Source organism: Schistocerca piceifrons, chromosome 1, assembly GCF_021461385.2.
Source record: "Schistocerca piceifrons isolate TAMUIC-IGC-003096 chromosome 1, iqSchPice1.1, whole genome shotgun sequence".
Classification (NCBI taxonomy): domain Eukaryota; kingdom Metazoa; phylum Arthropoda; class Insecta; order Orthoptera; family Acrididae; genus Schistocerca; species Schistocerca piceifrons.
In genome coordinates, this window is record NC_060138.1 from 913,958,931 (window position 1) to 913,972,145 (window position 13,215).

Consider the following 13,215-nt stretch of genomic DNA (forward strand, 5'->3'; position numbering starts at 1 on the left):
GCAGGTAATTTAATGAGGCTGTACAAAATTGGAGCACAGTGAATTTGAATTGATTCACTCATGCTGCCTCACACATGAAATAATCATATTTTCAGAAATATTTTGGGATTTAAAATTAAAAGAGAATAATGAGTTTTCTTTCAGATTCACTATAAGAAGTCACTTTAAATAAAAAATTACCACACACTAGCTAAGATATGTTAGGTAGCTAGATGTGATATTAGAAGATACAGATAACTATTTTTCTCAATCAATGTTTCACTGATTGGAGAAAAAAAAGCTGACTCACAGCTAGCATCTCAATTGAGCTGAGACCCATAATGCTCTGAGTTCAGGCTTGTATAGGGCTCATTTTGAACTCTGACTTTTTGCAATTGTATCACTGACTTCAAGTCATTCATGATATAGATAATTTCAAACATTTTAATGTTATTCCTGAATCTCATGATTTGAACATTTTTCATTGTTACTGTGTGTATAAATTTTCATGGTAAGTGAAATTACTGAGGACTGATTTAGTCAATATTAGAAGAAAAATTTTTTCTGGCAGATCTACTTTTGAGCAAGCAAGTATCAGTATACTGGTGAAAATTAATCATCATCTATTGCAGTTACTATGATTCACACATCAAGATTGCTTTGAAATAAATCATTTCCACCAATTTTGTGGAAAATTTATTTAAATACTACTGACTATGTCTAAATGCCTTATTTGCAATGATGTTTCAATGGAAAATCAGCATGGACTCAGAAGGGCAAGACTGTGCGTACAGACAGCAATATGTGGATGTCTTAATAATACATTAAATCTAACACATAAGAAATTATTAATAATTGGGATATTTTTAAATTTGTCAGAAGCATTTGCCATGATTAATCATGAAAACCAGCTTACTAAGTAAGATTGACCATTGTGGCATATAAGGTCTTTTAAACCTGTGGATCGAATCACTCCTGGAGAATTGTAAACAAATTAAACAAGTCATTTGACTAATGTGATGTAGTCAAAAGTGGAAAACAGTCACAGAAGTACTGTCAAATGTAGACACAATCAAACATTGTGTGTTATAAGTCCCTTCTTACTCTGTATTAATGATCTGAGCACAAATGTTGATGTGTATAAAACTACTGTATTTATTGATGATCTTTGCCAATTCACTCTTAAGCCCGGTCCACACGCAACGATCTGTCTGCGCAGACATCGGCGCAGATGTCTGTACATGCAAAAATCGCTGCAAATTTGGTGTGTTCACACGACACAAACCCCAATCTACTACTCGCCCGCCATCTGTCGGTGTAGAAAAGAAATATCAGCGACTACGCTCCCCGTAAACGTCAAAAATTTAATTCAGTTATTTTGAAATATAGAAATGGACGAAGTTCTGTTGTGGTCTGTGTTCGCAAATTGTGTTGCAAAAAAGCATTTAGACCAACCGTAGGAAACAGAGAAAGCGGTCAAATTGGTGTAGACAGTGGCTGCTAAAGCGAAAGTAGTTTTCTCACGTAAATTTACTGCGAGAGTTGCACAGCGAACCTAACGACTGGCAAAATTATTTGCGGATGGATGTCGAAACTTATAATTATCTCTTAAAGCTTGTAACCCCTCATATGAGAAAAAATACTTGCATGAGAAGTGCAATTTCTCCCCATGAACGGCTGGCAGTAACATTAAGATTCCTAGTAACAGGAAGGAGCTACAAGGATTTGAAATTTTCAACTGCAATATCGAAACAAGCGTTGAGTGAAATAATACCCAACACATGTGAAGCTATTTACGCTGTCTTGAAGGATGAGTTCTTTTTATAACAGTAGTTAATTTTCTATTATGTTTTCACACAAATATATTCTTTTGAATAAACTTTTGATAAACGTATGTGAAATATATTGTTTTACATTACCTCGTGTTCCATTTCCTCGCACATTGACACTCCAATTTCATCTTCAATTGTACTCCTGCTTGGTCTTGGCGTTTCTTGATCACTAAGAAAGCCAAGCAGATCAAAATACCATAACGTTGGCTGGTATACTTGATCTACTCCTACACCAGATCTTCTAGATTTCTGAACTTTGGATAACTCTTTTCGGTAAACAGTTCGCAACAAATTTTTTTTATTACAGTTTCTCTGTTTGCCGAGGCGTCAACTGCCTGCAATTTTTCAAATATAGCATTGTATGCTGCTGTCTTTTTACCTCGGTCACTATATTCTTTACTTTTAATCTTCCACAAACATGGGTGGTTTCTGTATATTTCAATGAATTCACTTACAAACTCTCGAGAACACTGACGAGTATCAGCCATTTTAAAGCCCTGTGCGCACAAATACAAACACTAGACTGAGCAAACAGCTGTTTCGCGCCAGATTTGCGGCGATCTCCTGTCCACACGCTCCAACTTGTCTGCGCAGATGTGGTTTGAACCCACAGATTTGAGAGGTTTCGCTCAAACCTCCAACTCCAACTTCCAGGTTTGCACACACCTCAGGTTGGTGCAAATCTTCTGTCCACACGCAACGATCTGTCTGCACAGATGTGATGTGCGCAGACATTTGCGCAGACAGATCGTTGCGTGTGGACGGGCCTTTACTGACAACTTGATGGTAGTCATACCAATGAAGAAGGACAATCAGTGTTTACATAACAACAAGTACACAGGTGGCTCTCCCCTTGACAACATAAGTTCTGCCAGTTACAGGGCTGGTGTAGGTGGTGGTAGGAGGGTGAGTACATCTGAAAAGTCTTACAGCAGTGATAGTTACAGTGAAAGGCTGGTATCCTAATCTTGCGCATTTGGAGACCCACCAGATGGTATGGACATTGATGATGGCTGCTTAGTGGCACTGCTGCAATTGTTTGCACTAAATTACTGATGTAAATACCACCGTATGCCATGCCTATCCAGCTGACCTACCAGGGCTCGCACCCACCTTTCGAAGGAAGCAGCACAGACATTCCACCTGTTAGTCGTGATTTCTCTGCATTGCCACAGATATCTTGTTACACACTGTTGCCTTGGTTCTCAATTTTCTATATCTTAGTTTTTGATCTTGCTTTGCCCCTTGGACTTATTTTGCCATGCCATCTCTGTTGTCTGCCATTTTCTTGTGTTGTCTACCCATTGTTCTCTGGCAACTCACTGTTGACTCTCTCGGCCGGCCAGCAACTGCTGGTTCTGAAATAATTTCTGGATTTGTCTGACTCTAGTCACTATAGGTAGGAGCCATTAGAGAATAGAAATGTGGGCAGAAGGAGTGTATGGTCTGACAGGATACTTCAGAGATTGGAGGGGGTTAATGGAAAGATATTTTAGGTTTATGTTGTGACAAGAGTTGTATTCCTAAGTAGGACGTGATGGCCCAGAGAATCTTGTGTTGAACTAGGATGGCTGGGACAATTACATACAGTGAAAGCTGTGGTGAGGCTGTTGGTACATTGCTGTAAAAAGTCTGCATCTGGACAAATACATTTGCCTTGAATATCATGGGTATAAGGGAGAAAAAATTTGAAATGGAAAGATGCAACTGTCAAAATGTAAGTAATGTTGTTTGTTTGTTTGCAGATTTAATATGAATAGAAGTGTGTATATGACCCTCAATGAGGGTGAGACCAACATCAAGGAAAGTGGCATGAGATTGGAAAAGAATAATGTGAAATTTAATTGGAAGAATGTATTTATATACTCCAAAAATTTCAAAAAGCCAATTTCACCATGAGTCCATGTGGCAAAAATGTCACCAATGTATCTAAACCAAACAAGGGGTTGATGGCTTATGTATCCCAGGATAGCCCCCTCCATGAAAAGATTGGCATAGCAAGGAGTCATCTTAGTTCCCATGGTCATACCCCTTATTTGTTATTATGTCTCCCCCTCAAAGGTGAATTAGTTGTTGGGAAGTGTAAAGTTGATTAACATGAGTAGGATGTACATCATAAGTTCAGAATCAGGTGGGCACTGGTTGAGGTATTGTTCTGTAGCAGACATTCCATGTACAGGGGAATGTTGGTGTAGGGGAAGGTAGCATTAATGGTGACAAGCAAAGTGTGGTGGAAGTGGGACAGGAACAGATTTCGGATGATCTAGGAAATGATTCATATCTTTAATTTAAGACATGTGTCTTTGGACTATAGTCTGCAGAAGAAGGTAACAGGTGAGAGTGCATGGTTTGGGTGGAGAAAGAAATTTTATGCATTGGGGTATTAGTCCTTCTGAGAGGCCTCGGGTTTTCAGTATGAACGCTAGGTCACTTTGTATCTTCATGGCAGATTCTGTATGCAAAAGTGTCAGAAAGCTGGTACCGACCTTCATTCACATACTCATGTTGATCCGGCACCAGAGTGGTAATTCTCTTGTCCACTGGGAAATTAATGATGGAGTTATCAGCTTTTAGAGCATGATAGAGGCTTCAGGGAATGAAGTGCCTTGGTCTCCAGAGGACAGGTTAGGGTCATGCTGCAGGGATCTGAGAAAGGATGATGAAGCAACATTGGATCTTAGGAATTCTTGGAATGCTCGTTAAGTGGTGATTTTGAGGTAGTGGTGGCAGATCAAGTTGGGATCTTAGTCAGAACTGTTCAAGACAAGATTCAGTGTTTGGTTTGCTGTTGAAAAGCTTTATAGATTGGGTTGCAAAGTGATATTTCCAGTTGACATTATGTATGAAGGACAGTAAGTCCTTAAACAAAGAGCCATGATTAAGTGCAGGTTTAGGGCTGAAAGTGAGACCATTTGATAAAAAGGATTATTCATGAGAAAGGGCATTAGACGAAAGATTGAGAACACTGTACTGTTGAGGCTGGTGCTTGTGATCGTGAATTTTTATTGCTCTGGGAGGCAGTGGTGAATGCTCAGGGATGTTAAGCACGATGGTGAACCTCAGTTTGTAGAAGAAGTGTTGAGGTTGATAATGTGGCTGTTTAAAGAGCTGCTATGGGTCATGGATTGGAACATCACTGTTGAAGGTAAGATGGCTTTTTGAAGTGAAGTCTGGACTGTTGTTGCACTTTATAATTGGCTTGGCAGATGATACTATCCAACAAAATGTGAGGGGCAGATAACTGTAGGATTTTATAAAAGGAGAGAAGTCTGGTGGAGAGGAAATTGGCAGACAAGATGTACACATCATAGATGAGCTGGGTAAGTGCAAGAAATTGCTGGTGAAGGGTGGGATTAAATCCAAAAATATGGACTTTCAAAGAAGCTGTTTTATACATGGGAGTTTGATTCTTTAAAGAAACATCGGTGGGAGGTGTATACGTATCCTGTAAAATGATTTGTTCCACATCTTTTGATAAAAAATTGGTCAAATGAGCTATGGAACATGTAATTAGCTAACTACATTTTGCACCCTGTACATCTCAAACCATTTACAAATTTAATCATATATGCTTCTTACTATACTCTGTATACACAAAAAGTAAAATTTTGTTATTTGATATTATTCCTGGTGCAGCAATTTTAATCAACAGTAATGTATTTACTGATAGGCCTCATTTTCATTAACATTAAATAAAGTATTAACTTACCTCTCTTTTTAATTCTTCAATTGTTTTCAGATAATGATCAGCTTGTTGTTCAGCCTCCTGTAATCGAGCAAGTGCTTGTTGATATTTCATTTCCTTAGCTTTTTCATCAAGCTGGCCAATTACCGTAGGAATTTCAATGTCACTGACATTTATTGTTTGTTGTATCATACTCTGCTGCTGCTCCAATTTACCTTTATACCTTTCGAGTTCCAACAAATTATTCTGATATTTTTCTGCTAAATTTTTCTGTTGCTCTAACTGTTTGTAGCTGCTCTCTAACTCAATTTCTAGCTTTTTAATTTTTGCCTGAAGTGTAGCAGCATCAGATTCATCTTTGCATAATTCATCTTTGTGTATGCCTATCTGCATTTGAAAAAGCTGAAGTTGTCTCTCCGCTGTTTTGCGACATCTTAAATGTTCTTTCACTTTCTTCAGTAAAATTCTTGTGTTTAATTCATAACGCCTGTATTTTTCATGAAGTTCAGATTCCAGTTTTGTCTTCTGACATCTTAAAGTTTCAATCTCTTTCCTATACTGAACACACTCTCTGTCATATTGTTTGCAAAAGTTGCATACATTTTTATTTTTTGTTGTACTAAGCACATCACTTTGTGGCTTACCTACCAGTTTAAACCCCTTTGCACTGCACAATGAATTCTGAAAAACATTTATATTTAGTTCTCCAATTTCTTCTTCCACACAATTCCTCAATGGCATTAATTTTTCTGCTTCTAATAGTAAATTTTGTCTGTAGTCTGATAAGAATTTAAGAACTGCAGTCACTTTTACCAGTTTAAATACCCAGGTAGCTAAGAAGTTTTCCTCATTACATTCTTTCTCTTGACACTTATTATCAATATGTGAGGCTTCAGGCTCACAATTATTACACTTTTCAAGAAACATCTGCAGTCCTGACTCCAGCCAATCAGTAAGAGTTGATGTTATTTGAACAGGAGATATTTCTGGCTCACAGTTAAGTCCCTCAACATATTTAATTATGTTTTCAAATTTGCTGTTAATCTCTTCCTTTCTTTCATGTGCTCTGTGATTTATATGCTCTAGTATCACAACTGTCTGTAGGAGATGGAATCTAGATAAATCTACTTCTTTCAACAGTGAACAATTCTGATTTGTTCTGTCTTCCAGTTCTTTTTTCATATTAAAATTTGTTTCCTCAACTGCCTGTAGTCTTTCCTTTAGCTCCAACATGCCTTTATTCCTAGAGTCTACCTCTTCCCTGATTGTTTCAAGGTGAGCAGAAAGGGTATGCAGTTCTTCTTCGCGTGACTTAAGAACTTCTTGTAACTCAGAGTCATTAGACTGAGCTATTGATAAAGAATTCTGCAACTCAAAAACGTGATCTTTAAGTTTGAGGTTTTCATTCTTCAAATCATGAAGCTCCTGTTCCACATTATTAAATTCAGTGGTGCTATTTTGTTTACAGTTTAAATTGTTTGTCTGTTCATCTTGTACATGTTCTTTCATTGTATAAATTCTCTTACTCTCTTCAAGTTTTTCTTTCATGTCAATTATTTCATTCTCTTTTTCGAGCAATTTTGTTTTCATTGCAGTGTAACTGTGCTGAATACATGAAATGTCCTCACGCAGTTGTTTGATTGATGAATCTATTTCGGCTTTCTCCCTCAAGGCTGCAGAAAGAGTGACCTCTAAGGCAATTTTTTCATTTTTAATATCCATTAACTGTTGTTCTGTTGTTTTTAAAGCATCCTTAAGATGTTGGTTTGACATTTCAAGATGGCCATATTTGTTTTCTATGTTTTGTTGACATGCATTTTTTTCATTTATGATTATTTGTAACTCATTTGCTTTAATTAAAAGACCAGCATTTTCCTCTTCTAACTGCGTAATCCTGTTGTCTCGATGTATAATGTCTTTCTTGAGCTCATCTACCTGCTGTTCTAGTTCAGATACTTTATCTGCAGGATTTTCTAGAAGTGATGTAGTCTCAAGACTTTTAAGGTCTTTTGAAGCAATTCCTTCACTATTACCATCAGGGTGAACCTGACTCAAAAGGACTGCTTCTCGACTGAACATTTCTGCTTGGATAACTTCAAGTTTCCGGACCAGGTTCTGTTTTTCCCTAACCATCTTCTGCTCCAAATCATCTACCAAATTTTGCAGCTGGGATTTTTCTGCTCTTAACTTTTCAACAGCTTGTGAGTAAGACATCAAGTTTGTTTGAGACGCCATTAGGTCCTGTTGTACTTTCGTTCTTGCAGCCTGGCTAAGGTGCAGCTGATCACGGTACCAAGCAGTTAATTTCTGGGAAGAAATCAAATCATTTTTCAGAGTTGTAACACTGTTTTCAGCTTTCATCTTTCCTTGAAGAAGTGACTGACATTCCATGTGCAAATCTGTAATCTTTGATTTTAAACCAGTAACTGATCCAATCTTAGACTCCAGTTCCACTTGAAGCTCCTGCAACTCGATACGCAGTTTTTCATTAATGGATTCCATGCTTTTCATTTCGTCCTTGAGCTTATTTTTCTCAGCAACAGACAAATCTACAATAGATTTTAACTCTAAGTTCTCTTTGTTTTTCTCTCTCAGAAGCTTCTGAAGTTGATTATTTTCAAGGTACAAATTTTCAGACTCTCTGAAGAGGGATGTAAGTTCTGATGCTTTGCTTGATTTTGCCTCACTCTCTAAAAGCTTTACTTTATTACTAGCATCCTGCTTTTCTTTACGTAATATTTCAATTTCCTTAAGAAGACTTTCAAGCCGCCCTTCAACATGTGCTTTCTGTCTAAGTGCCTCTTGGCACTTTTCTTGCCATTTTATGGCTAGTTCACTTTCTGATTTTTTTAGGACATCACTTCTTTCTTTACTTGGATAAATATCACATACATTCCTGTTATGTGGATCTTTGTTTGTACTCTCTGAAGGGACAAATAATTCACACTTGTTTAGTCTCATTCCATGGTCCCTAGAGTTCTTTCTTGAATTCTGCTTTTTTAATGGCAGTACCGAAGGGTCCTGAAGTAGCAAGCGCTTAATGCGAAATATTTCTTCTTCATAGCCACTTACATCTGACACACTGGACACAGTGTCTACTAGATCAGAACAATTTGAGTCAGCATCAAAATGAGATGATGAAAGTGATATATTATCAAAGCACCTTTTAGCTGGTTCCCATGCAATAAGATTGTCACCACTACCATCACGATTGGAGTTTGTTTCAATATTATGCATGACCCCAATATTTGAAGTATTTTTTAGTTCACAATTATGCAGTGGCATGGCAATACTGCCACTGCTCTCTGTATTTTTAACACCACAATTCACCCTTGAATTATAGTGAGACTGCTCAGGAATCTGGGCACAGTTTTCATTGAAGCCAGAAAATGAAAAACTTTTAGGTGAATTATAAGAACGATCCTTATCGGCAGCTTCGACCTTCTTTCTGACATACGAATGTATTTGTGTCAAAAGTGCATCTTTTTCAACAGAGCGTACATTGCATGTGTCAGTATCTTGCAAAAATTCAGAGTGCTGAATTGATTTCATATCCTTGAGATTATTTTTATCCATTTTGGGTATCTTTTTTACAGCAGAGGCATGAACTTCTGGAATGACAGTGTGTTTGATGATATCATGAGGATGTGTTGTAATAGTCCCTGAAACAGAAACACAAACTGTTTCAACCATGAATATAATTACTGAAGTTCAAAGCATTGTCACACTTGCCCATGTCAGTTACCTTTCTCTTCTTCTGAACATTTCACAGCTGATGTGTCTGTAACTGAGTGCTCATTCACATGACATCTAATACCCTCCACATGTTCTGCATAATATGTGCCAAATGACAACTCTGAAGCTGCAGATTCTTCATTACATTCAGTCTAAAACAAAAATGGCTTATTAAAGCAACTGCCTCTGCTTAAAATAAAAATAAGGTTTAAATTTTTTAAGCACACATCTGTAGTGATTAGTGTAACAATGCAGTGTCACTAATGAAGAAGTATCTTGTGGAGATTGGATCTCTGCAGAGTTTCATGGTAGATCATTGTGCACCCATTTTGGAGCAGCATTCTACAAAGCTGTTCATGTGTACAATATCAGCTTCTGCTAACTGGATGCAAGTGCAGAATGTTTCCCAAACATTTATAACAGACTATATTATCTATTGGGCAGTGATTTAGTACTCATACATGGGAGCTGATTTCCCCGTCCCCCCTCCCTCTCTCTCAGGGATTTTTTTCTGCTTTTAGCTTGATGTCTTTGGTAAAATAAATATTTCCCTTACTCAATTGCAACAAATGGGTCTAACATAAAATCATTAATATAACACTTTTAACTTGTTTGCTTCATAAGAAGTATGGTACATTACTAAGAAAAATTCCTTGATGCTTCTATATAAACCACAGCATTTATCCAACACTGCAACACAACTACGTAATATTGTTTGACTTCACTGTTTGTGTTCCCTGCAATTAATAACTGTTCTCATGGCCTTCAGGACTTTCATTTGATTATAAAAATCTGTGAGACATGGACTAAATTACTGTGTATCCAACAAACATTACTATTGCTTTTAAAATTGGATTGTTTTATTATAACCGAAAACTAACCTGTATATATTATGTACCACATAGGATTAAATTAGCCTTCCTGTTTATGTGCCTAAACAAGGGCATTTGTAATTATGAAAAGAACAGATTGCTACTCACTGTAAAAATCAGAGACTGAGTTGCAGACAGGCACGATGAAAAGACTGAACCATATTAGCTTTCGGCAAAAGCCTTTGTTGGAAGAGAGAAGTGCATATACATTCACACAAGCAAATACATCTCACACACACACATATGATCACTACCTCTGGTCACTCCAGCCAGAGTCTGTTTTCTGAAGAAGGCATTGGCCAAATGCTAATATACAACGGTCTTTTCATTATGCCTGTGTGCAACTCAACGTGTGAGCTTTATGAAGGGTAGAAATCTGCCATTTTCATAATATTGTTGATGTTCTAACCTGGACTTTCCACTGTTAGGTATTTAAACTTACATGTTTATGAGTCAATTCAAGGAAAACTACATCAAGGACAAAACACAAAGTGATGATACCCGTCCAGTACAGCAGCAATGTTGTAATTGTACTTTCTGCTACAGATCACATATGGAATTTGAACCATTGCATGGGCTGTAATATTATTAAAATTTTAACATGCTATGTCTCAATGTGTATTCTCTTTGATAGATTAAATTTATGTTCAGAATGCTGCATGTAATTTTGTGTGTTGTAATCTAGTAATGTTACCTTAAATTCTGTATCAGCATTGACAACAACATCAAAGGCCACTCTCGAGCCACTGTTCCACTCTGCTATGGGGGCAATAATAACATTATGTTGAATTCCATTGGCATCAATGTATACATCATGTTTCTCCATTATTCAGTGTACATTGCAGATTCATGATTTTTGAGCACACAATCTGAAATTACAAATGATTGGATAACTGTTATTCAAGGAAAATTACATAAGCACAAAATTAAATGCATAAACAAAATATTCATACCAAACTCATAGTTGGTATCTTTTCCCCTTCTAAAAACTGGAAGAAAAGTACTTTCTGGCTGTGTGCAGCTTGCCTCTGCCTTTGTACAATTTTCTAATTTTTGTTAGTGGGTAACAGGTTTATACAAAGATTATTGCATAAATTTAATGTGACAAGTGTGAATACCACTATATTAATCACATGCAGTGGACAGGTTGGGTCTATACATTTATAATAAATCGTTATGTGGTGATGTGCTCAATGGGATTTAAATCAGGGGAATTTGCAAACCATTTCATTTGCTGAATATCGTCTCATTCCAACAGCTCCTCCAACTGTGCTGTTCAATGCGGTCAAGCACTGTCATTAATAAAAGTGAAGTCAGGACAAAACACACCCCTGAAAAGATGCACATGGTACAGGAGTACAGTGTCGCAATAAAGTTGACCAGTGAGTTTACTATGTTCAAAGATTTTGGGGTCAGTACAACCATGCTACATTGTGCCTCCCTGCATCGTAGCACACAGACCACCAAAACAATCATGATGATGTTCCTGTGTGCATTACACGTCCCCACCTCTCATCGTGTGATGTGGTCCAGGTGTTATGGTGTGGGGAGGCATAATGTCATGGGGGTTACTGACCTCTAAATCTTTGATTACAATACACACCACAGTCAGTGTTATTGGGACACAGTTCTCCTTCCACATGTGCATCTTTTCAGGGGTGCATTTGGCCCCGACTTCATTTTTATAAATGACAGTGTGTGACTGCATCGAACAGTGAATATGGAGGAGCTCTTGGAATGGGAAGATATTTGCCGAATGGACTGGTCTGCCAATTCCCCCAACTTAAAGCCGTTCCAGGATATGTGGGATGCGTTGAGGAGATGTATTGCAGCAAATCCACATGTACCAATGGCCATCCAGTAGTTTTCAGCAGTGCTGATGAAAGAATGGAAAACCCTTCTATAATTACCTTGTGGCCAGCAGAGCAGGCACTGCCATCCATGATGATCACACCCCTTATTCTACCTTTTCTAATGTCCAAAGGACCATCATAAAATGCAGTGAATTCTGCATAATTATTGTCTTCGAAAAAAACTGTCATTTCTGTTGGTCTCATTATGCATTACTTTCAGTTATCTTCTGTACTATACTGTAGCAATTCTTTCTATGTAAGGTCCAAGTTTCAGTAAGCTATGTTACTTGGCAGTGCCACACATGCTAAAGTTACTTTCATCCTTTAGTTTCCTATACCAGTGTATATGTTGTTGTTGTTGTTGTTGTTGTGGTCTTCAGTCCTGAGACTGGTTTGATGCAGCTCTCCATGCACCAGTGTATATATTAATCAAGAAATACTATATTTTACATGTGGAAAACTAATGCTTTCTAGTGGATGTCTACTTTGCTTAAAATGACATTTATTTCTCAGTGTAACATGCAACCTGTTTTTGTACGTACACATACAGGGGTATAGGGGAAATCAATGTAAACATTTATTTTATAAAAGTAACTCAAATCATAATATGAGCATTTACAGTAAACCATTTTGTCATATTACATGATACAGTTGCTGACCAGCTGTGCCTTTCGGTCAGTCCATTCCTGACTGCAATAAAAGTGCCATTTTTTCCTTCATGAGATGATTCAGATTACTGGACAGGAAGTATTCACTAATTCAGTAGATGTTTATGGTGATGAACATGGTATCATGTACAGGGCACGTAATATTGGAAATTGTAAAGTCTGTTGGCAATTTGTGGCTAATAGGTGAGAATCTTCTCCTTTCTATTCTGAGTAGTCTTCTGTTTGGAACAACCTAGTATTCAGAATAAGCAGCTTCTCTGTTTTGAGGTGTAGGAAAACAGGCAGAAGACAGCAATCTATGAATATTTAAGGGACTTTAATAAGGATATACAGAATTCTGCATGAAATAGGGGACATTATTTTTCAGTACATGGCAGACCTATTTATGTATTGGAGAAAGAGCTTCTGTGACAAGTACTTCAAGATGTGTAGATCTTCTGTCACACACTTCCTGAAGACAAGCTTTTTAACAGTGGCAACAAAGTGTGATGATGCTGGTGCGGGAGGGGGGGGGGGGGAGGGGGGGGGCAGAGGAAAAGGTATGCATTGACAACAATATGTCAGAATTTGAGAGAGCAAACAAAACAGCAT

At 37.5% G+C, this 13,215-nt stretch overlaps 1 protein-coding gene across 1 annotated transcript in view; it reads right to left on the reverse strand.

Annotated features, from left to right (window-relative positions):
* The window catches only part of LOC124717059 (golgin subfamily A member 3-like), a 74,759-nt gene that overhangs the window by 16,036 nt on the left and 45,508 nt on the right, over positions 1-13,215 (reverse strand). Inside the window, exons 3-5 of the mRNA XM_047243746.1 lie at positions 10,798-10,972; positions 9,242-9,383; positions 5,521-9,158 (exon numbers count right to left, since the gene is read on the reverse strand). Coding sequence (XP_047099702.1) covers positions 5,521-9,158; positions 9,242-9,383; positions 10,798-10,929 — 3,912 coding nt within the window. The 5' untranslated portion in view covers positions 10,930-10,972. The remainder of the gene's footprint in view (positions 1-5,520; positions 9,159-9,241; positions 9,384-10,797; positions 10,973-13,215) is intronic.